The 23,964-nt window shown below is 37.6% G+C and overlaps 1 protein-coding gene and 1 pseudogene across 2 annotated transcripts; both read right to left on the bottom strand.

The window, feature by feature from the left end:
- Nucleotides 1-12,239: 12,239 nt before the first annotated feature.
- On the bottom strand, nucleotides 12,240-13,849 carry LOC308414655 (pescadillo homolog; annotated as a pseudogene). Its single transcript has one exon. The product of its transcript is annotated as a pescadillo homolog (transcript).
- An 8,141-nt stretch (nucleotides 13,850-21,990) lies between these two features.
- RTL4 (retrotransposon Gag like 4) lies at nucleotides 21,991-22,905 on the bottom strand (the record flags this gene model as incomplete). Its single annotated transcript, XM_080910670.1, has 1 exon — nucleotides 21,991-22,905. One exon carries the CDS (start codon nucleotides 22,903-22,905, stop codon nucleotides 21,991-21,993), a length of 915 nt encoding a protein of 304 aa, XP_080766796.1.
- Nucleotides 22,906-23,964: the final 1,059 nt, after the last annotated feature.

Genomic DNA, 23,964 nt, shown 5'->3' with positions numbered 1-23,964 from the left:
AGGAAAAGAGGTGTTTTTCCCAAAGGACAAAGTAGTTGAGAACATCCCTTTCCATGGTTGACAACAGGACAAAGTGAGAAGAAACCTATTTGGATAGTACTATTAAGAGAAATGTTACGGTATTATGACACACAGTACATAAAGGATAATTAAAATTTATAAACAGAATGTTTAAAAACTAACCACATACTGGATCTTAAATCAAATATTTCCATTGTCAACGAGTTGATCTACTGCTTATTAATAATATCTGTACCATAAAGAGTTGCTATTGTTTTTAACATCCATGTTATGGTAAAATAAACTTTTGTCAGATTTAAAAATCAATCAATCAATTTTCCCTCCAAAAATACAGATAACAGCAAATGATAGCAAGGATATCCATGGAATGGTAGCTTTTATTCCAATAGTGGAAAAGTAGACATACTGTGGAGGTCATGATGGAAATTTTTTTCCAAATGACAGAGAGATCTTCATATGATACAACCATAAGATTCTTATTTATCTTAAGGCTCTAAGTGAACAGATAATGGAGACAGGGTGCAGAATCTAAATTATAGAACCAATGTAGATGTCCACAAGAAGTGAACGGATAATAATAATGTGGCAATCTACAGAAAAGTGCAGTTTTTAGCCTTGAAGTACATAGTGTGTTCTCTTTTGTTCTCCGATCAGGGAACTACCCTTGTGTAGAAAAGATTTTTGGGAAAAGGCATTTCTTCTATAGTATAGAACAAAAACCTACCTCTCATATTTATATGCATAGCTTTTGAAATAATGAGGGGGATACATAATATATCCCCATTCGTGAAAGAAGAAACTATTAGGTTTGATCTTAGTATTGTGTCCAATCAGTATTTCTTCTACAGCAGTCTTAATGAGCAATATAAAAGGTCACAAAAGTGGGAATTTGACAAATCAACCTATGTTGTATTTCAATTAAAAATTTTTTAATATCCAATTATTAAATTCTTTATATATGGGATAAATAAAACTAAATATTGGAGAATAAATATATACTGCATATATTATTAAAATATATAACATTTATATATAAACTATAAGGTATTTTATATTATAAATTTATGTTTATATATAATATAAATATATTAGAAATATAGTGTAGGGGAATGCCAAAGCATTGAGGTTGGAATGGGTGTGTAGAAGTAGGAGCATCTTCATAGCATAGAAGCAGGATAGTAGGGATAAAAAGGGAGGGAAGAGATAACATTTGAAATGTAAATACATAAAATATCTAATAAAAAGAAATATAACTATAAATTGTTATTTTTATTATGTGTTACAAAGGATAAGACCATCAGTGGTGTATCAATCATCCTCTGTATATAAGAATAAAAGTTATTTTTAGTACCTTCTCTGCCATTTACAAATACTTCTAAGTATTTAGTTATTGTATGTATGGGACAATTTTAAAAGGTGTTGATCACTTTATTTAGTCTTTACAACAATGGCTATACATTATGGAAAACCAAGGCATGGATTGTGTAAGAAACTGTGACAGAGGATAATGGAGGTTATATAGTCAGCTTTTAAATCCAAGTGAATCCAACTCCAACATTTCCTACCTTTAGTTCTTATTGTCTAATATTTCACCATGTACTTGGAAAAAAAGCAGTCACTGAGGGTTTTTGAAAAAAGATTCTGATGGTCTTGGGTGTTGGATTAGTAATTAAAAGTTATTGTTGCTCTTCAAATAAACCCTGATTTGTTTCCCAGCACCCAAATGGAGGCTCATATGCATCTGTAATTCCACTTTCAGAAGAACCAAAAGCCATCTTATGACCTCTGTGGGCACTGTACACACACGGTGCACAGTCATGTACATAGGCAAAATACTAAACACAGAAAATAAAAATAAGTATTTTTTAAAAATAAGTTGAACCACAGTCTTTCCTTGAAATCCAAGATGACATTTGTCTTTCAGGTAAGGTCAGGGTCTGTACCATAAACCTGTAATCCTGTTTTGCTAGGTGATTAGGCTATACAGGATCAGCCTGTAATAGCTCATTGTCAAACAAAACCTCAGGGATTCACAAAAATATATGGTTTCCTTGCTGGAAAGACAGACATGTCTTTAGCAGAGTTAAGTGTGGGAGAAGATGCTTATGACTGATATTGCTTTCTCAATACCATCACTAGAACGTGCAGACGTTCTTACTGTTACCAAGCAACTAAAAACTATTTGCTGTCGCTTCCTGTTGAAAAAGAAAAAAAAAGTGGATGGTCTAAATATAGTGCAGTTTCAATTGAGAAAAATCATTGTATCAGGAGCTTTTGAGTTGCAAAAAAAGAGAACTGAACAATCTGCCTTCCTAAAAGAATCATAGTAGCTCATATGGTTAATGATGTACAGGCAGGTCCTGATTCAGTGATTCATTATGACAGCACCAGGATTTGTTTTCTTGTTTGGTAGGTTGTTTTTTATTCCAACCTACCTGATCCTTTTAGGTCTGCTTTTCTGATTCTGCAGTATGTTTTAAGCAATAAATTTTCTTCCTTTCATCAAAAGGTCACTGATTGCTGCAGACAGGTACAACCTTCTACATCCTATGATATGGATTGGGGAGGAGAGTATCTTTAAAGCATCCTCAGGGATATTTGTAAAATATACATATGCATAAATTTTGGATATAAGCTTGACTCCTGGGAAAGGCACAGAGATTCTTCTCAAGATGGCTGATAATATATTAAAATCTGGTTTCCAGGGCTAGGGTGGAATGCTACCCAAGAAAGTAGACTGAAGAAAGAAAGAAAGAAGGATGATTGCCACATAACATTAACCTCTATTGCCAGAAGAGAATGATTGCCAGGAAGGCAACAACAAATGCCTGATAGAGTTTATCTTTCTGGTCTCTTACTTTGATAACAAAAATATGTATGCCAATATGGAGGGGTAAATTTAACAAACCCCATCCTAGATGAAAAGCTACAGGCAACTCATCACTTCAAAGAGGGAAAATCAGTCTTTTCTGGGGATGAGCCTCCTGATGAATTATTCAACTCAAAGTGTTCAGTCCTAAACACATATACATATGAAACATTAAGTACACACACACACACACACACACACACACACACACACACACACACACACACATGGGAGCTGGTAGAAGGAGAGAAGAAGGAATAAAATGGACATAGAGTACTTAAATATGAAATTCTCAAAGGAATTTTAATTTACAAAAAAGTATTTTACACAGAAACAAAATACAGAGATTTGTTTTCTGTAGAAAAGTGTTACAGGATAAAGAAATAATGCTTGAATAAAAAAAAACCAGAGAAATTAAATTAATGTTTAAACTACCAAAATATTTGAGATAGGCTGCTATACAGACAATAACCAATTACATAATTTCAGCATATATGTTGAACTAATAGAGAAGCAGATAACAAAGAAGTGTAGAAATTGAACCATGTATAATGAGAAGACTAAACAATGGGTAGTGTCTATAATTTGCCTTCATTGTTTTGACTCAGAGGGAGGGGGTGTACCTAGCACTGCCTGTAGAGACCTGATATGCCAGGGTGGAGGGATACCCAGGGGTGCCTCCAACCTCCCAGAACAGAAGGGGAGGTGATGTAGGGTGAAAAAGACGGAGGGAAATGATCAGGATCTTAAGTGAATTTAAAAAGTGTAAACTATGAAGTCAGACTCTGGAAGTTTTGGCACAATGCCTTCAAAAATGAAAGAATAAAAAAATAATAAGGTAAATAATTGTAGATATATATGATGACTATGAATAATACAATGTTTTGTTTTTGATTTTTTTCTCACAAAATAGTTATTTAATGTGTTCTTGCCATATGTAAAAGACAACTATCTGGAACAGAGCTCAGCCCATCTGCCACATGGACCAGCGGGTCCCAAAGGTTTAAAGGCTGGTAAGAAGGGGATCTGAGTAGCCAGGGAGCAGAGAGATCTCTGCTGAGGGCGCACAGAAAGCATGCCCCTGCCCTGCCTGATCCAGGGACCAGGAACCCAGTATTGGGATTTCTGTTCCCATCTGGCAGGTTTGGGGCCCAAAACAGGGCTCAGACCATCTGCCACCTGGACCAGGGGAGATCCAGGGACATGGACCAGGTACAAGGAAAAGGCAAGAACATATTACTGACAACAAGATGGCAAGAGGAAAGCGAAAGAGCATATCCCAAGGAAACCAAGACAACCTGGCAACACCAGAATGCAGCTCTCCCATCACAGCAAACAGCAGAATGCAAAACACTCCAGAAAAAGAATATGCAAACATAAAATCATACCTCAAGACTCTGATAGAGATACTTAAACAAGAACTGGAGGAAAAGCAAAAAGAATCAAGCTTTTAAAGAGAATACAAGAAAAACACTCAAGGAACTCAAAGAGCTAGAAGAAAACAGAGCCAAAGAGATGAAGGAATGGAAGAAGGAATTTAAAACGGAAATTGACACAACAAAGAAAACACTAAAAGAGATAACCCTAGAGGTAGAATACTTAAAAAAGAAATCAGGAGTCACAGATGCAAGCATTTCCAATAGACTACAAGAGATGGAAGAGAGAATCTCGGGAGCTGAAGACAACATTGTAAACATAGACAAAACAGCCAGAGAAGATGCAAAAACCCAAAAAGCTCATAACCCAAAATGTCCAGGAGATCCAGGACACAATGAGAAGACCAAACCTAAGTATAATAGGAATAGAAGAGGGAGAAGAGTATCAACTAAGAGGCACAGTAAACATCTTCAACAAAACTGTAGAAGAAAACTTCCCTACCCTTAAGAATGAGATGAGCAGGAGCATAAAAGAAGCCTTCAGAACTCCAAATAGGTTGGATCAGAAAAGAAATTCTGCCCAATACATAATAGTTAAAAAAACATCAAGTGTCCAAAGCAAAGAAAGAATACTAAAAGCAGTAAGGGAAAAAGTTAATGTAACATATAAAGGCAGACCAATCAGAAACACAACCGATTTCTCAACAGAGACTATGAAAGCTAGAAGAGCCTGGACAGACATCATGCAGACCCTAATTGAGAACAAGTGCCAGGCCAAGCTGCTATACCCAGCAAAACTATCAATCACCATAGATGGAGAGATGAAGATATTTCAAGACAAATTTAAATTTACACAATATCTGACCACAAACCCAGCACTACAACGAATTTTAGGTGGAAAACCCAATATAATGAGGGGACCCATTTCATAGTAAAAACAAGAAAACTTCTAAGCAAGAAAACCAAAACAAGAAAGACAAACAGGCACAATTCAACCTACAAAAGTAACAATAGCAGGAAACAGCAACCACTATTGCTTGATATCTATTAACATAAATGGACTCAACTCCCCAACAAAGAGACATAGGCTATCAGACTGGATACATAAACAAAATCCAGCATTTTGCTGCATACAGGAAACTCGTCTCAGAGACAAAGACAGACAGTATCTCAGAGTAAAAGATTGGGAAAAAAACTTCCAAGCAAACAGCCCCAAGAAGCAAGTTGGAGTGGATATTCTAATATCAAATAAAGTAAATTTCCAACCAAAAGTTATCAAAAAAGATAAGGAAAGACACTTTTTACTCATTACTGGGGAAATCTGTCAGGAGAATCTCTCAATCCTTAACATATATGCTCCAAATACAAAAGCGCCCACATTCATAAAAGAAGCCCTACTAAAGCTCAAAAAATACATTTCACCCCACACAATAATAGTGGGAGACTTTAATACCCCACTCTCACCAATGGACAGATCATGGAAACAGAAACTGAACAAGGACACTGTAAAACTAACAGAGACCATGAACCAACTGGAATTTATAGATATCTATAGAACATATCATCCTAAATAAAAGAATACAACTTCTTCTCAGCACCCCATGGCACCTTCTCGAAAATTGAACACATAATTGGACACAGAACGAGGCTCAATCTATATAAGAAGATTGAAATACTCCCATGCATCCTCTCTGATCACCATGGTCTAAGGCTGGTCTTTAATAACAACAATGACAACAAAAAGCCCACATACACATGGAAACTAAACAATGCTCTGTTAAAAGATAGCAGGGTCAAAGAAGAAATAAAGAAAGAAATTAAGGATTTTCTAGAATTCAATGAAAACAAAAACACAACATACCCAAACCTATGGGATGCAATGAAAGCAGTACTGAGAGGAAAACTCATATCACTGAGTGCTTCCAAAAAGAAACTGGAGAGTGCATACACTAGAAACTTAACAGCACAGCTAAACGTTCTAGAACAAAAGGAAGCAGATACACCCAAGAGGAGTAGACAGCAAGAAATACTAAAACTTAGGGCAGAAATAGACCAAATAGAAACAAAAAGAACAATGGAAAAATCAACAAAACCAAGAGCTGGTTCTTTGAGAAAATGAACAAAATTGATAAACCCCTAGCTAGACTAACTAGAGGACAAAGAGAGAGTATACAAATTAACAAAATCAGAAAGGAAAGTGTAGACATAACAACTGAAACTGAGGAAATTCAAGAAATCATCAGATCCTACTACAAAAGTCTATACTCCACAAAGTTTGAAAATCTGGAAGAAATGGATGAATTTCTAGAGAGATACAAGATTCTAAAGTTAAACCAGGACCAGGTAAACCATCTAAATAATTCCATAACACCTAAAGAAATAGAAGTTATTAAAAGCCTCCCAACCAAAAAAATCCCAGATCCAGGGGTGTTCAGTGCAGAATTTTATCAGACATTTATTGCGGACACAACACCAATACTCTCCAACCTATTCCACAAGATATAATCAGATGGAATACTACCTAACTCATTTTTTGAGGCTACAATAACCCTTGTTCCTAAACCACACAAAGACCTTCCAAGGAAAGAGAATGTCAGACCAATGTCACTTATGAACATTGATGCAAAATACTCAACAAAACCTTTGCAAACCCAATTCAAGAACAAATCAAAAGGATCATTCATCATGATCAAGTAGGCTTCATCCTTGGACAGCAAAAAGAGATCAAGGGGATAGAAATTGGAAAGGAAGAAGTAAAACATCACTCTTTGCAGATGACATGATAGTGTAGTTAAGTGACCCCACAAATTCCACCAGAGAAATCCTACAGCTGATAAACAAGTTCAGCAAATAGAAGATCCAGAAATGAGCCCTCACATATATGTTCACCTGAAATCAAAACGGCAGCCAACAGAATGGGAAAAGATCTTTACCAACTCCATATCAGATAGAGGCCTAATATCCAAGGTATACAAAGAATTCAAAAAGCTAGACACCAGAGAATCAAACAACCCTATTAAAAATGGGGTACAGAGCTAAACAAAACGTTCTCAATTGAGGAATATTGAATGGCTGAGAAACATCTAAAGAAGTGCTCGACATCCTTATACATCAGGGAAATGCAAATAAAAACAACCCTCTGAGATTCCACCTCACACCAGTTAGAGTGGCCAAAATCCAAAACTCAGATGCCAGCAGATGTTGGTGAGGTTGCAGAGAAAGAACACTTCTCCACTGTTGGTAGGGTTGTAAACTGATACAACCACTCTGGAAATCAGTCTGGTTATTCCTCAGAAAATTGGACATAGTACTACCTGAAGTTCCAGCTATTCTACTTCTGGGCATATACCCCAGAGACACTTTAATACACAACAAAGATACATTCACTACAATGTTTATAGCAGTTCTATTTATAATAGCCAGAAGCTGGAAAGAACCCAGATATCCTTCAGTAGATGAATGGATACAAAAATTGTGGTACATTTACACAATGGAGTACTACTCAGCTATCAGAAACAATGACTTAACCAAATTTTTAAGAAAATGGTTGCATCTAGAGATTATCATCCTGAGTGAGATAACCCAGTCACAAAAGAACAGACATAATATGCAGGCACTGATAGTGGGATGCTAACCCCAGAGTCCCGGACTGCCCCAGAAACAACTCACAGACTGTGTGAAGTTCAAGAACTATCTGAATTGATAGTTATGTAAACTAATGTGGCTTAGACATTTTGCAATGTGTACCTTTTTATTATCATCATGTTATACTTCATAGCAGTTTTTACCATGGGCAGTGGAAATGCTCTTCAGTAAAGATGCTATAGATAAGCTGTCCATCTTTCTATAAATATGCCCTCATTTATGCTCCTAAAAGCAACTTTATATAAACTCCCTGATTCATAACAACAAATAATATGAAAAACAGCAAAAGAATTTCTTTTTCACTACTGATCATCAGTCTTTTTTAAGTTGCTTATGTAATCTTGATGTAACTTTGGCATGTGGTATGTATTGAAAAAATTATCCATTTCTATAGATTGTCCTGAAGCTGTTCGTATTTGAATGTTAATTCCACTTCCCCAAGAAGGGCTGGCTAGCCACATGACTCCAACTGAACCTTCCCATTTTAATTAGTGAAATAAGGAAAGCCAGTGACTGGGCAGAGCAAGGGAAGTAGAGAGGGCAGTCAGGGCGGAAGAGGTCAGAGGATGGGGTTAGAAGTTGTGGCAACATGAAGCTTCCCAAGGACCAGTTGTAGCCAGATGGGAGTTAATGGAGTAAAAAAGCTATGAGCATTAAAAATTTTACCAGTCTAATATCTCATATAGAAAGTCAGTTTGTATCTTTGTCTATTTGATGCATTCTTGTTATGCAGAGGGTTTGTGGAATGAGAATTGAATATATAAACATGTATGAAAAGCAAAAAGAAAAAAAATTTGAAAAACAGCAAAAGAACTACTTGAGGAAAAAAGAAGGCAGTCAGTAGTGGGGATGGGTAATAAGGATGAATATGACTGAAATAAATCATGTATATATATATGCAGCCGACATAATGATATCCACTATCATATATGACAAGCATGATAAGATAGGATTCATTAACAGGAAGCAATTGCAGGTTAGGGTGTGATTGAATATATACCTGATAGACTCAGGCACTTGTACATTTGTTCCTCAGTTGATGATGCTGGTTTAAGGATATTATGAAGTTTCAGCCTTTCTGCAGTAAATATGCCAATGTGGGTAGCCATTGAGTGTCCAAAGCACAAGTTCACTGCCAATTAATTCTCAGCTTTGTCATTGCAGCTCAAAAGCTGTACCTCAGCTTCTTGCTCTGGGTACTTAGTGCCATGCTGTCTCCAAAACTGTAGACTCTACCTCTCTGAAACTGTAAGCCAAAATAAACCCATTCTTATATAAATTGTCTTAGTTGTGTTTTGGGTGTGTGTGCTTTATTTTATTTATTTTTTATCACAGGAACAGAAAGGTAACTAAGGCAGAAAAAGCTAGGCTGCTGCTGTGAAAAATCTGAACATATGGGATTTTGAGGATCATGGAAGATCTTTGGATTTGGGACCTTCTGGGACTTTATATTAGAAAAGTGGTTGATAATGGGATGGGGGTTTGCAGAAGGCAAACCAGAAAGGGGGATAACATTTGAAATGTAAATAACTAAAACATCCAGTTTAAAAACAACAAAAAATGAAAAGTGGTTGATAGCTAACTTCATGGGGAAACATAGCAGGAATTTGAAAGACAGCAATGGTCAGAGATAAGTGGACTGTGGTTTAAGATGTTTAAGAGGCAAACACTATAAGCAACTGGATGAGAGGCCAATCCTGTGATATTTTGTCAAAGTATCTAGCTGCCTTTCATATTGGTCCTAAGAACTTGCCTGAGGAAAAGTTGAAAAGCATCAGACTATTCTCTTTGGAAAGAGGAAATGTCAAGACAGCAGAAAACTGAATCTGTTGTTGTTATTATTAATAATGCTTATGTGGGTGTACAATGAAAAAGAGCAAGTGGAGCAGAAAGAAATACTAAATATACAGTTTGGAGAAAGAAAAGTACTAGGAAGCTTAATGTTGTAGCCAAGGCAACTAAAAGAGGGGTGATAATTATTAAGGAGACTAGCACAGGTGAGGCGGGAGCTCCTGTTCTTCACTAGAATAGGAAAGATGCCTCTCAGGCAGGACCCCATGCATCTTGTGTAAAGCAAAATGCCTAAAGAGATATTGGTTGTAGAAAAAAATCATAAAACACCTTCTGCTTATTTTCTTTTTTAGGGGTGGGGACGGGAAGCTCATCCTAAGCTGGCAACCAAACTTGTTTGTTGTCCAAATAATAGTAATTTAAAGGTTGAAAAATCCAAGGGTAGGTTTATGAATTCTTCCTCTGTGATTTCAGATAGCTTCTGAGCCCAATCAATGTGTGGTAGGGAATTTTGTATGAAACTGTGAAAGTGAAGCCAGGGTTGTGGTAGAGAACTGAAGAGGTTGTGGATTCCAGCATTGTAAAACATCTACCAAGCTACAAACAAGGAGTAGATCCAGCCCAAGAACGAGTTATATAGAAATATATTTTAGGGAGTAGAACTGGGGACTGAGCCATTCAATCCTTAAAATGAAGTCCTAGGGATTGGATATGGAGCTACAGAATTTGGATTTTAATCCATTGAGATTTTTGTCTTACTTTGGCACAGTATTTTCTTACTGTGCCTGTTGCCTCCCTTTAGGATGTAACATTCTGTGTCATTTTATGTTAGAACTCTGCGATTTGTTTTTTGAGTTTAGGAAGAGCTACCATTAAGAGATTGTTTCAAATTTTAGAAGAGACATTGGACTTTTAAGTAGAGTATTGGGGCTATAAAAGTTATGAGGACTTTTAAAGTTAGACAAAATTCATTATGTATTATGATGATAGCCACAAATTTATGGGAGCCATGGAGTGGAATATGTTAGTTTGAAAGAGAAATGTACCTCACAGTCTAAGGCACTTGAACACTTGGTGGTACTGGTTTGGGAAAAATGTGGAGATTTTCAGCTTTGATAAAGGCAGTATGCCACTGTAGGCAGGTTTTGACAGTTCAAAGCCTCCTCTGAGATCTAATTCATTCTCTCTTGGTTGTTCCTGGTTGAAGGCATGGTCTCTCAGCTTTCTGTTCTGTCTGCCTGCTGCTACTCTGCCCTCAATATGATGTACTCTATTCCTATGGAGCTGCAAGTCCGAATAAACTTATTTCTACATGTTTCATTCCTCAGTGTATTTGATCACAGTGACAGAAACTCACCTAATGCAAGGAGTCAGGAGACATTTTATAAAAATGGGTAAAATAATAAATAATTTGTTTTATTGGGCTGTGCCTATAACAGCATGAAAGCAGTCATAGATAATATACAAAAGATTGAGCATGATTGGATTACAGGAAATTTTATTTTATAATCCCAACTGTTGGCTGAATTTACCTTGTTGGTTATGTTGTAGATGGAAACCAATATGAAATGTACAAGTATAAAAATGTAATTACATTGAGACCTGCTAATATTACCAGTAGCCTTGATGCCTACTGAGCATCTCCTTTTATTTTTATTAGATACTATCTGTATTTAAACTTCAAATGTTAACCTCCTCCCCTCTCATCTCCCCTCCTCTTCCAATTGTCTCTATCAAGATGCACTGTCTCCCAATCACCCTCTCCATCTCGGTGCCTTGGCATTCCCCTAACATGGGAAAACTCACCCTCACTGGACTAAAGGCCTCTCCTCCCATTAATGCCAGACACTGCTATCTTCTGCTACATGTCCAACTGGAGCCATGGGTCTCTCCATGTGTCCAAACATCTCCTTAACTAGTATAAACCTTAGTGTTTGCATCTGCATAATAAGGACAATAGTTACATATATCTAGAGGGCTATTGTAAGAATTAAGAGAAAATGTGGCATAAATAAAAGGGCACATATAGAAAATTGTCAGTAAAACTTGGGTGCAGTTATAATAATTATTAAGCAAAGTAGTGAGAATTCTGTTGGAAAATAGTGATTGTTAAGGTTAAAGAATATAGAATCACCTGGAAGACAAACCTCAAGGCATGTCTCAGACGTTAGCCTCTAGACATGAAAGATTGCCAAGATTAGGTTATTTGGGGTTATAATATCTATTTTTTTTCCAATTGGCTGCAAAGATCCAACCATTTAATAACCAAAGCTCCCCACCCTTACTCCACCACAGCATCCTGAGCACAGGATGGGTGCAGCTATGTAGGGAGTTGTGGAAAGCCGAGGAAAATAATGTCAGATGGACTCTTGGATCAAGAACTGGGTTGGGTAGAGGCCTCTTTGCCCAGACACTGGTATGAACCACACAGGTGGCTGGGGCTGGCCTCACAACGCCAAAAGGCCTAGAGTGCTGGCTGGTGTGTGTTTCACTGCTGCTTCCGCCAAGTCCAAATCTCAGTGAGGGACGACTGGAACTCACACAGGCCTTGTCCTCTTGGCTTTCTTCTCAGACCTCACAGCGTCATCATGGGCTTTCCTCTTCTCTGCGAGCTTGTTGGCCTCTCAGATTTTGCACCGTTTGCCAAACATGATCTTTTGGTAAAGGTACTTCTCTCGCTTCTTCATCATCATGATAGCCAGGCGCTTGGCCTCCCTCTCTTCCTCCTGGGCCAGCCGCTGCTTGTCTTTCAGCTTCAGAGTTCCGTCAACGTCCTCATCCTCCTCTTCCTCTTCCAAGTTTCCTGGATCTTCTCCCCGCTGCAGAGCCAGGAGCTTCAGCTTCTCAGGTGGAATGTAATCTCCTTCCTTCTCAGATACGAAGGGTGAAAGATGTGGGGGTAGCTGCACCCCAGGGAAGTTCTCTGCCACAGGGAGGAGGAGCCGGGCATTCGCACAGTCAAACACCCACTGGGGCTGTACCTGCCAATGATGGGGGTTTGCTGCCCCGGCCGGTCAACAATCTGGTGGGTGATGCAAGAGTCTGTGATGTCATAGGTGGCTCTGATGCACAAAGACTTGTCCCAGGATACATCCTCACCAAAACTCCTGATGATGAAAGCCAATGCTTCACGGGGCACCTCTCGGTTCAGAAAGAACTTCAGGCCTTCAAAGAGTTTCTTGTGCTTTTCCTGTGCTTCCAGCTCTTTCCTTCGACCTTCCTCCTGTGCTGTCACCTCCCTGTCGCTAGGAAACTCATCAAGCTCAGCTTCCTCTATAGCAGGCACCACCACTCGGGCCGGCCAGGCACTGAGGGCAGCCAGTTTCTCCACAGAGCTCTCAGAGTCCAATGCATATGTGTCCTCGCTGACCTTAGTCTCTGCTTGGGCTTGACCTTCAAGCTTGGGTGGGTAGTGAAGGTTGAGTGACTGGTAGAGTTGAAAGTTGACGAAGCCCAGGAGAGTGGTATAGAACTCAGTGAAGGTGGCCATGACCCTGTAGTCCACATCTGTTGAATGATCGTGGGAGAAAGCACAGGGTGCAATCCATACGATGGGCTGACCCAGCACCTCAGCCTGATAGTAAATGCCTTTAATGGACAGGAAGACCTTGCGCAGGCCTCGGGCAGCGATGACGTAGTGCAGGAACTTCGCAGTGAGCCGGCGGCACAGCTGAATGGTCTGCACGTGGCACTTGCCCGTCCGAGGGAAGGTAGAGAAGAGGAAGCATATTGACAGGGCATCATCGGGGTCCCGCAACGCATCGATAAATGTGGGGTACCGCTCCTTGACAATGTGGTCAAGTTTGTAGAAGGGCTTATTGTCCTCCAGGCGCTCCACAGCATGCCATTCGCTCTTCCCAGAGGCTTTGCGGAGCTTCCGGACAAACACCTTGTACTCTCGGAACTTGTTGACAATGGGTTCATGGAGAAGGAAGTTAATATCTTTGGTAAGGTAAAATGTTCAGGCTGCTGCAGAAGCCTTGTTAACTTTCTTCTTATGCTTGGGTTCATGAGGATAAATACCTTTCAGGATGCACAGCCGCCTGAAATCAGGCAGGCTCAGCTGCAGCTTCTTCCGGGCTTTGTTTCGGGTGATATAATTGGTGGCAGAGCCTCGTTCGTACTTCTTCTTCTCCAGACCTCCCATAGCTCCATGTTAAGAAAATCCTGAAGGCAGTGCGGAAAGGCCTATAATATCTATATTAGATGTATTCAGCAACATCTAAATGAGTGAGACACTGGATTGAATAAAAACAAGGAAACAGGTTAGCACCAGCATTTATTTGCCTTTGCTTACTAATTGGAAATGCAGCTTCGGCTGCCCTGCATTTTCATCATGATAGACTGTGACTTTGACTTATGAGCCCAAATGAAGCCTTTTCTTCCTTGCATTGCTATGTTATGTTTTTGTCGTGCCAATGTGTAAAGTAACTAACATGGAAAATATGTATCATGAAATGGTGCTCTTGTTGAGATAAACCTGTCTGTGCTACTAGGCTTTAAGTACTAGTTTATTAAAGTAATATGGAAATATTTGGCACTTGGAACTAAAAAGGTCCTTGAATACTGTAAGCACAGATAAATTGGGCAGTTTTGATGAGATCTTGGAAGAGCAGGATACAGAAAGATACATGGAAAATAGAGGTCTGGCTAGTGAGGTTTTAAGGGGGAACAGATACTCTATCAGGAATTAGATGCCTATGCTTTAAAGGGCATTATTTAAAGCAGCCTCAATCATCATCAACACGGCTCATATTTTGAAATTATTGAATTGGGAGAGTATTACCTCTATATTATATAGAAGTTGAACTTAAAGCAAGTAAAGGGGAGTATGATTTAAATGACAGGAATGTAAGTCTATGATCTGCCTTATATCTTTAGACATCTGTTCCAAATTGAAAGCAAGTGAATCTAATAATGAATTAATGGATGTAAGAATAAAAGAGAATCCACTGTTGGAGTTGTAAGCTGGCACAACCACTCTGAAAATCAATTTGGTGGTTCCTCAGAAAATTGAACATAGTACTACCTGAAAACCAGCTATTTTACTCCTGGGTATATATCCCAAAGATGCTCCAACATATAACAAGGACACATGCTCCACCATGTTTCTATTTATAATAGCCAGAAGCTGGAAAGAACCCAGATGTCCATCAACAGATGAATGGATACTGAAAGTGTGGTGCATTTACACAATGGAGTACTACTCAGCTATTAGAAGCAATGATTTTATGAAATTCACAGGCAAATGGATGGAAGTAGAGACTATCATCCTGAGTGAGGTAACCCAGTCACAAAAGAAAACACATGGTATGCACTTACTGATAAGTGGATACTAGCCCCCAAAAGCTCTGAATACCGAATACTCAAGAAACTATTCACAGACATTATGAAGCTCAAAAAGAAGAAAGGCCAAAATAGGGATGTCTCAATCCTTCTTAGAAAAGAAAACAAAACTCCCATGGGAGGAAATGCAAGGTCAAATAGAGGAACAGGGGTTGAAGAAAAGATCACTCAGAAGCTGCCTCATCTGGGGCTCCACCATATATGCAGTCACCAAATTCAAGCACTATAGCTGATCCCAGAAAGTACTTACTGGCAGGAACCAGACAGAGATGCCTCCTCAGGGACTAGGCTAGAGTCATATAGATACAGCTGATCATGCTTGCACATAACCATCGGTCTGAACACAGGGATCCCAACGAGTTTGCTAAAGAAAGGACCTAAGGTTTAATGTCTGAAAAAACAGTACTGACAAAAATGTATAATTTTAAGCAAAAAATGTTTAAAATCTGTACATTTATCTTTGTTTTGTAAAATAAAGTCATTAAAAAAAAAAAAAAGAAAGGACCTAAGGAGTTGAAAGGAGTTGCAACCTAACGAGAAGACAACAACATTATCAACCAACCAAACCCTCCAAAACTCCCATGGAGTAAAAAACCAACCTTTGTGTGCTCTTTAAGAGACCTATTGATCCAGTTGCATATGTAGCTGAAGATAGCAGTGTCTGGCATCAATGTGAGAATAGGCTTTTGTTTCAGAGAGGGCACATTTTCTCAATGTAGGGGAATGACAAGGCAATGGGGTGGAGAGGGAGATCAGAAGGGAGTGTACCTTTGTGAAGGCAACTGGAGGGGAAGGGGGATGGGAGCAGGGTTGGGTAAAGGGATAACATCTCAAATGTAAATAGAATATCTAATAAAAAAAGAGAAAAAAAAAGAATAAAAGAGAAACATAGTACTTGATACTTGCTGTGAAACATGGGGTTAATATACAAAAGAACAAGTTTGTCTTACCACAAATTCCCCTATGAGTCAATTTGTTGGATTGGATATTCCCTGAGGCTGATACATTAAAGCACTTCTCAAGTGTAAATAGCTAACTGACATCTGAATTAATCAAAACAGATTTTAACCTTGAGTTTTATCTGATGAGGGTATATAATCACCATCAGAAGACAATAAACTTGTCCTCATCTCCTGGTGCAATTAAATAACTACAAACAACAATGTTCACAAAGACTCAATAGCTTTAAGTAAAGAGCTAGAGAAGTATGAAGGCCTTTTGTTAGTTAGAAACTCTTGTTAAAATCCTGAATCAACAAACAAGCACCTACCCAGTCAGATAATGTAGATGCAGTGTATTTTTAGATATGTCAAGTAATTTTTCCCCAACTCATTAGAAACACAAATGAAATTTCAAAGTCCTAGAAGGAGCTGATTTGTGCTGTGTTTCCTTTATAGACTGCTGTCTAGAAAATGAGTTTCAACCAGTTCCTATGTGAGAACGAGTTATTGGAGGCTGCTGTGTATGGAGCCGGTGGGAGGTGTAATTAAGTCAGCTAGGCTAATCAGGAGGGGTGTGACTAAAGCATATTTCCCTTCTGTCTCAAATAGCACAAAGCTGTAGCAACAGATAGATGTGCTTTGGGGATCATGATGTGGCTCAGTGGTAGAGTGCTTCTTTTGCATGTGTGAGACCCTTGGATAAATCTCAGCAGTAGAGCAAAAACAAATGTAAAGAGAAAGGAAAAGATAAGCTATTTTTTACATTTATCTCAGTAATAAACTGCATCACTGGTGCAGATGAGTTAGCGGCTCTAAATCTTTACATGAATTTATAACACCCACTTCCTCAATATACAATGAGCATGAAATGTTTTGAATAGATATTCCATCTTTAATAATATGAGCCTTAACTGTGGAACATTAATAAATCATAGTTCTAGTTACAGTGTCTTGTATAAAGGTGTTAGCCAACAACTAATTTCCCATTTTTGAAATAGCCACAGAGACAGATTTTATAGCCAAGTGGATGAAAGAGTACATGGTAAATGAAAAACATCATTATGTGAATCAAAGGCTGTATAGTCCTCTATTGTGTTACTATGAAATAAATGGGATAAGTGACTATAGTCGTAACTGGCTTCTCACTGAGATGCCTAGATAGAATACACAGAGCCATTTAATCTATGTGCTAAAAATCAATAACTAGAGAAAGTAGTTCAAGCAAGCCCAATAATAAAAGTCATTTATTAGGAAGCAACACTAATAAGTTAGTTTTTGGGTCTATGAACTGTAGTTGTAATCAAAGACTAGACAGCATGAGACAGGTACTAAAAGTCATTTGCCAAAATTGTTCTATTGACTCCACTAATTAGTCAAACTCATTTATGGAATGTTTACGTTTAAACGTTGACACTGATTTTTAGAGCATGAGGCTACTGAAGATCCATAAATCAAGATTTCATGGGAAGCATTTTTTTTCTGACCAAGTAGTAACTGAACCTTCATAAAAAGCTGTTGAAACAGGACACTGCAGAGGGCTCTTCATATGTAACACAAGTTCCCACACTCACCCTAAGTTTGTGGTGGTTGATTTTACCAACCTTCTGGTAGAAATTCTCCATATTGTTAAAGCTCAGTGTTTCTTCAGAGAATATTACTGTCTTAATAAAATAGAGGTTCTGAATGATGACACCCCAGTCTTCTAGAAAGGGTGGTTTATTACATCATCATGAATAAAAACAAAAGGAGTGTCACTGCTCTAGTATTTTGTAATTTGAACTAAATGGAGGTGGTGATGAGGGGAAGGTCAATCATATACTTCTCCCTCCCTATACTGTTGTTCAGTGGCTAATGGCTAGTTATGTCTTCATCCATAGGAGTATGCTCAGATAGACAGAACTAGAATTCAAGAGTACCGAAGAAAAAAGCAATTACTTATTTCATGTACCATGCTTTTGGTTATGCTTGGGGGCAGATTAGCTTTTTCAGTGTACTGAGAGGTGATGAGGATAGAAAGGGTTAATGCTAGTAATCCCCTCAGAAAACTTCAGTGTAAGCTAAGCAGTAATGTATTCATTGCCACTAAGAAGTAGCCATCAAGTAGGCTAAAAGATGTTACCAGCAAAAAAAAAAAAAAAAAAAAAAAAAAAAAAAAAAAAAAAAAATCTGAAACGAAATTTCAATAGAAAATCAGTACAACCAGCTTACATAATGACCACAAATGAAGAAAGTGGTTAATATCACAACATCTTATAATACAAATTTTATTTCAGGAACAGATCTATCAAATGATATGGAGGCCAGAATTCTCCTGCAGAGATTAAGGATATCAATGCTCTATGTTTATTTCATTCTCTTTCTAGACTTTTTTACAAACCATTCTGTTGTTAATTTCTTCCTCTGACTTATGAGAACCTACCTTGCTGGATAGCATCAATGATATAACAAATTTATCTCCCTGATACATTTTTGGTTAGACCAAGGAATGTCTAAAGCCTTTTATAGTACCTTTGAGTATGTTATGTATTATTTTCGTTGTCTATGGATTCTAATTATTTCCCCTAAGTCCAATTTTAATTTCTGAGGAAATCTTTTATGACTTTCTTATACTTCATCTGTCAGTAAGAAGTACAGAATTATTAAAAATCTCAATTCTTTGCTCTGTAATGCTACTTAGTTGACTGACATAATGTAAAAGAGGTCATTTATTGAGGATAATTTATCAAGAGACTTCCAGAAGTGAAAACTGAACTGAACAGTTTGACCCTGAATTGAATACCTTCTCTTAGACACTGCGAAGTCCAAAGATATTTTATTCCTGCAGGATTTTTTTTTGAAATGGAAATAAAATTACAAATATTGAAAAGAGGGACCTCAGTGATAAATAGCTGTACTTATATTAAAGAAGGTATGGCAATAAAATTATGTACTGAATGTTATTATTGACATTCAAAACCATGTTTTATGGTCATGAAAAAATTGACTAAATGGCCATGTGAGTTGAAAACAGTGGTTCAGCCTTTTGGTTTTAGTTTCCATAAAGCCTAATTGATATTAAATACTTTAAAAATGTGCTGTTCATTTACCACTTCATGTACCACTTTGCTGACAGGAAATTGGGATGTCTTGTTATTATTAAGTGTTAAAACATCTTTATATTCTGGATGAAAGTTTATTATCCAACTCTCTCCCTCCCTTCCTTCAGTTCTTTATTTGATTCTACCTCAATGTGTCCTAGACTAGCGTCCCCCAAACTATCTGTCTACCGGTCTTATCCTCACAAGTACTTAAATTACAGTGTGTGCCAATAGCTTTCATTTTCATAATGTTTATGAAAACATTCTCCAGTTTTATAAAGCATAATTTATCTTTTTTTCTTTTATGGCTTGTGCTTTGGTATCACATATAGATGTATTCTATGTGACCAAAGGTCATAAAATGTTTTCCATCTTAGCTTTCATTAGATATCAGTGATCCATTCTGAGGTGAGGTTTTTCAACAGTTATTAGTGCAATTATTTGTTTGAAAGATTTTTTTCCTGATTGAGAAGTTGGGCAGTTTTATTAAAACTCAATTGATATCAAACACAAGGTTAATTTGTATGAATAAATCTGCTCCACTACTCCTAATGCCTAGACTAGTGAAACTTTCGCATTATTTTGATATAGTGCATTTCTATTTAGATTTTATGAATAACTTGTCAAGTTCAAAAAAAAGTCTTTGCTTCTTCTAATCTGTGAGCATGAATTGCCCCTTTGTTCATGGAAATGTTCTTTTATTACTTCCATCAATGTATTGTGTTTTTCATTTTACAAGTCTTAAATTCTTTATATTAAATTATGGTCACAATACTGAATCTGCTTTACTTTATAAATGGATTTTGTTACGTTTAAATTTCGGAATGTTTGTTGCTAGTTTACCCAAATATATTTAAGCTTTCTATATTGATTTTTCAACCTGTGACTTTACAAGTTTTTTAGTAATTTTGCCTTTGGGTATTATTTTCATGTTCTTTAAGAATCTCTACACTGAAGACGATGTCACGTAAGATGTGTTTATTTCTTCCTTCTTCTACCACTCCCAAGAAAATAAAAGAAGAAAAATAACATGACTATGGGTCATTTGGATTAGTCCTTTATTATAGAATTAGAAGAGATAGATCAGGATAATTTATGAAAATCCTAGACTCACTCAATACTCAAATAACTCTACTTGATAAATTTTCTCATACAATCCCAGTAATGAAGTGGATATTTCTTAGCACAGTTGGAATATGTGCATTTACATCTTCTTATTATGGCCATTTATGAAGTACTGTGAATATATAGCAAGCTACCTACAAAGGAACAAACTGCTTGTGAATGTAAGTAGGGACTGGCACAGTGGTTAGTGAGGCACTGATGGATGAAGAGATATTTCTTGGTGCTACAAGATGAGAGCAGTAAGGCCCCATCTGGGATTAAGTATTGAAAAAAAAGCACAATTCTCCAGGAACAAGACCAAAGCGCAACAGCACTTTATGTTCTGAGTGGCTATTAAGAAATATGCAATGATTGATTTCAGCAAATTCATTATGAGGAAATACACCAGCACCAAGAAGCAATGAACAAAGAACTGGTAACTGCCAACAAATACCGAGCAACAGTAGATGTTAACATTTCTAAGAAGTTGTGCCTTTCTAGCACATCATTCCATATTGTTTTCTTGCAGAAGCATCACCTACATCATCTATTTATACATCGAGCAGATGTGTGCCAAGAGTACAAGACAAGCAAAAGAACACTCCAGTTCTTGAGTTTTGTGCACAGATGGTATTAATATATGTGTACCAGATGAGTTGGTTCCAAAAGTCCTATGTCATCTCATTTCTCTCCAAGGTCCTCAATTAGATAATAGTAGCCAAAGGTGATCCATAGGAGTATAGCTTGGTGGCATTTGGCAGTGATTTTAAATGGTGAGGCCTAGGAAGTCACAAACTACTGCAGGCTGGAAAGTCAGTCCTTAGTCGAGATTGGTCACTGTTCAGGCATCAAGAACCTGTGGCTGTTACAGTATTTATGATGGGATACCTTAAACAGATGTCTTTAAATACCTTACTTGGTCATTATCCTAAACCAGTAGACTTAGCCATAAATATGTTTGAACCTAAAATAGGAGCATTAGTGTAGATATGACTAAGCTTGGATTGGCAGGATCAAAGGATGTTAACTGCCAGATAGACTATGCCTCAAAGTAAGACATCAACAATTAATCAGTACTCAGTTCCAATGACCATATAATTTGGTTTGACAATAGGTGAGACATTCAGTATGTTCTGTAAGATGGAGTCTTCAGATGGCAACAAAATATACAGCTGTATAAAAGCATAGCAGAGATTTACTTCCAGGATGATTGGCATGTGTTGGCACTAGAATCTTACTAATAGGTAAACCGGAATACAGATTCTGGTCTCTCAATGACAAGGATATTGTTAGATACGGTGATGCCACTATGATTACAAACAAAAGACCTAAACAAACAAGTCACTAAGAAACAGATCAATAAAGATGAGGAAAAAAGCTTTGGGCTCAGTCATAGGCACATCAGCTATAGGATTTGGTCCAACTTCATCCTTTGGTAGGGATATGAATCTCAGTACACTGTACAAAGTTTTTTCTTTGTTTGTTTGTTCTTGTTTTGGTTTTTGGCTCAGACTCTAGAGTGTCTTGTCTGCAAACATTTAGAACTCTTGAAGTGATTGGTCCCAACTAATAAAGTTTCTGTTAATTATCTTCATCATTGTTGTTAGAACAAGTTTTGAGAGGGGCTATCTTTCAGTCAAAACGTTCTGGTTGTCCAAATTCTTAGGGATGTAAATATTCTTGGCTGCTTTTTAATGTGATGCCACAGCAACTTATTTGTATTTTGAAGTTTGTGAAAGTTTATAAATCACTAAGGCCAATGGTGAATGGGTATGAGTTTACAAAGTGATTTTTCTATCCTCCTCTTACCAGTAAGCTAGCTACATTTTTTTTCTTGCTGGAGTTCTAGAACGTTTAGCAAGGCAATCTCTTGTGAAGTGACCAGCCTGGTTGCAGTAGAGACATAACTGAGTTTCTTGCTGGCGGGCTCTTTTGGCAGGAGTGACAGGTAGGTGGGCTCCTTGTGATTGTTTTGGGCCATCCTTTGGTAGTGGATGGATGGGTCTGAGGAAGGACTTGTAATGGTTTGTGGAAACAAACTTTGGATCATGACTTTCTGACTGTAAGAGCTCTGGCCTGTCTTTGTTTTTTTTGTCTAGCTGAATGCACTGAGTGATTAAATCTGGTAGGTTGTCTATTATATCTGTGATTTCTTCATTATGAGTGGTGTCAGCTTGTCCTTTTTGGAACTGGTCGCTCTGATTGGTCTCACTAGAACTCAAATTTGGAGCATGAACTTGGAAAGTAGTTGCATCCTGTGGAGAGATGTCACTTTTGTCAACAATAACATTCATTGGAGGAGTTGATTCTTGTGTCATTGGTTCACCAAATGACTGCTGGAACTCCAGAACAAAGTTCTCATATTGTTTCCATAGATTACTCTGTGTGGACTCAGATATGACATCAGAATTTTGCATCTGCTGTGACAGGTAGTCAAAAAAGTGCTTGACTCTGGCATCATCTGCAGGATTCGAAATCCCCAGAGCCGTCAAATAGGTTGTCACCTGAGCAAAAAACGCTGTGACACTGGCTGGGTTACCATGAAACTGAGGGAGATGGTCACCTGAGTAAGGCCCAGATATTGCTGGGGTGTTCAGGGCAGGTACAATTTGCCCAGTTAAAGGAGGTTTCTCATCAGTTGCATGTTGTACTTGTGGCTGCAGAATCAGATTACCTCCTCTCAAAAAGGAAGTATCTGCATTTAAGTTTGGTGGAGATTCCGTGCACTTCTCCATTGTGTCTCTTGAAATTCTACTGAATAGAATTTCAGTGCCAATACCCAAGTCCAAGGGACAGGGAGTGGTTGGTTTGGGATCTAAAAGGACAGTGTTGTGTACAAGCAGAAAACAGCTATTCACCATCAATAGAGAATGCTAAGAGTTGAGCTGAAGAGTTGCCACAAAAAAGCATTATCTTCTATACATCACTGCATCTTCTTCGTGGCGACTATCAGTGTTTTGCACATTCTGAAGACAAGCATCACCTTAGGATACATGGAGGAGAGGATTTGAATTAAGAAAATACATATAATAGACACAGTAATTTTCTTGTCCTCTTTCTTTATACACACTAACCCATTATTCTAAAATGTTTTTATAGTCACTGTCAAAGAATTTTAGATTAAAGTCCAAAATAATCTTGGTGATCATCCAAACTAACAAGATTTACAATTTCACAGATTAAAAACAGAGACTTGGAGAACCAAAAATGTTTGTCCAAGGTCACCTAGCTCATTAATATCAGATTTAGGTTGCTCATCATGGAAACAATCCAAACAGCGCTTTCTCTAGCTATTCATATTCTCCTTGAGTATGATGATATTTTATGATCGTGGCAACTCAAAACCTGATCTGGGAGCAAGAACACTGATTTTACCAGAGACATTTTAAAGAATACAGAAAACCAAGTTCCAGCAAGGGCCCACTGAATAACTTCTTTTCCTCCTTTTTCTTATTGGATAGTTCATGTATTTACATTTCAAATGTTTCTTGTTTCCTCTCTCTCCCATGCTACCTCCCCATGCTTCTATGAGGATGCTTAGAATGTGTATTGTCGCTTGAGAATTACCTAGTCTGAAATGGAATAATCACTTACCATAGTCCACACTCAGTACTTTAAGTTTCTATTGCTACCTGATATCATAATGATATGTTGTTAGTTAATCTATTTTTTTCTACCATTTCCTTGTCTAGGGTCACATTTTTGTTGCCAGGGAAATAATTAGGACATCACAGGAAGATGAATACATAAGATTGAGGACTTTACAAATAAGAATTGAATGTTCTTAAAAGCAT

The sequence above is a fragment of the Micromys minutus genome (assembly GCF_963924665.1).
Source record: "Micromys minutus genome assembly, chromosome: X".
Classification (NCBI taxonomy): Eukaryota; Metazoa; Chordata; class Mammalia; order Rodentia; family Muridae; genus Micromys; species Micromys minutus.
Note: the sequence above shows the minus strand (reverse complement) of the source record. Positions and strands in the feature narration are given on the sequence as shown.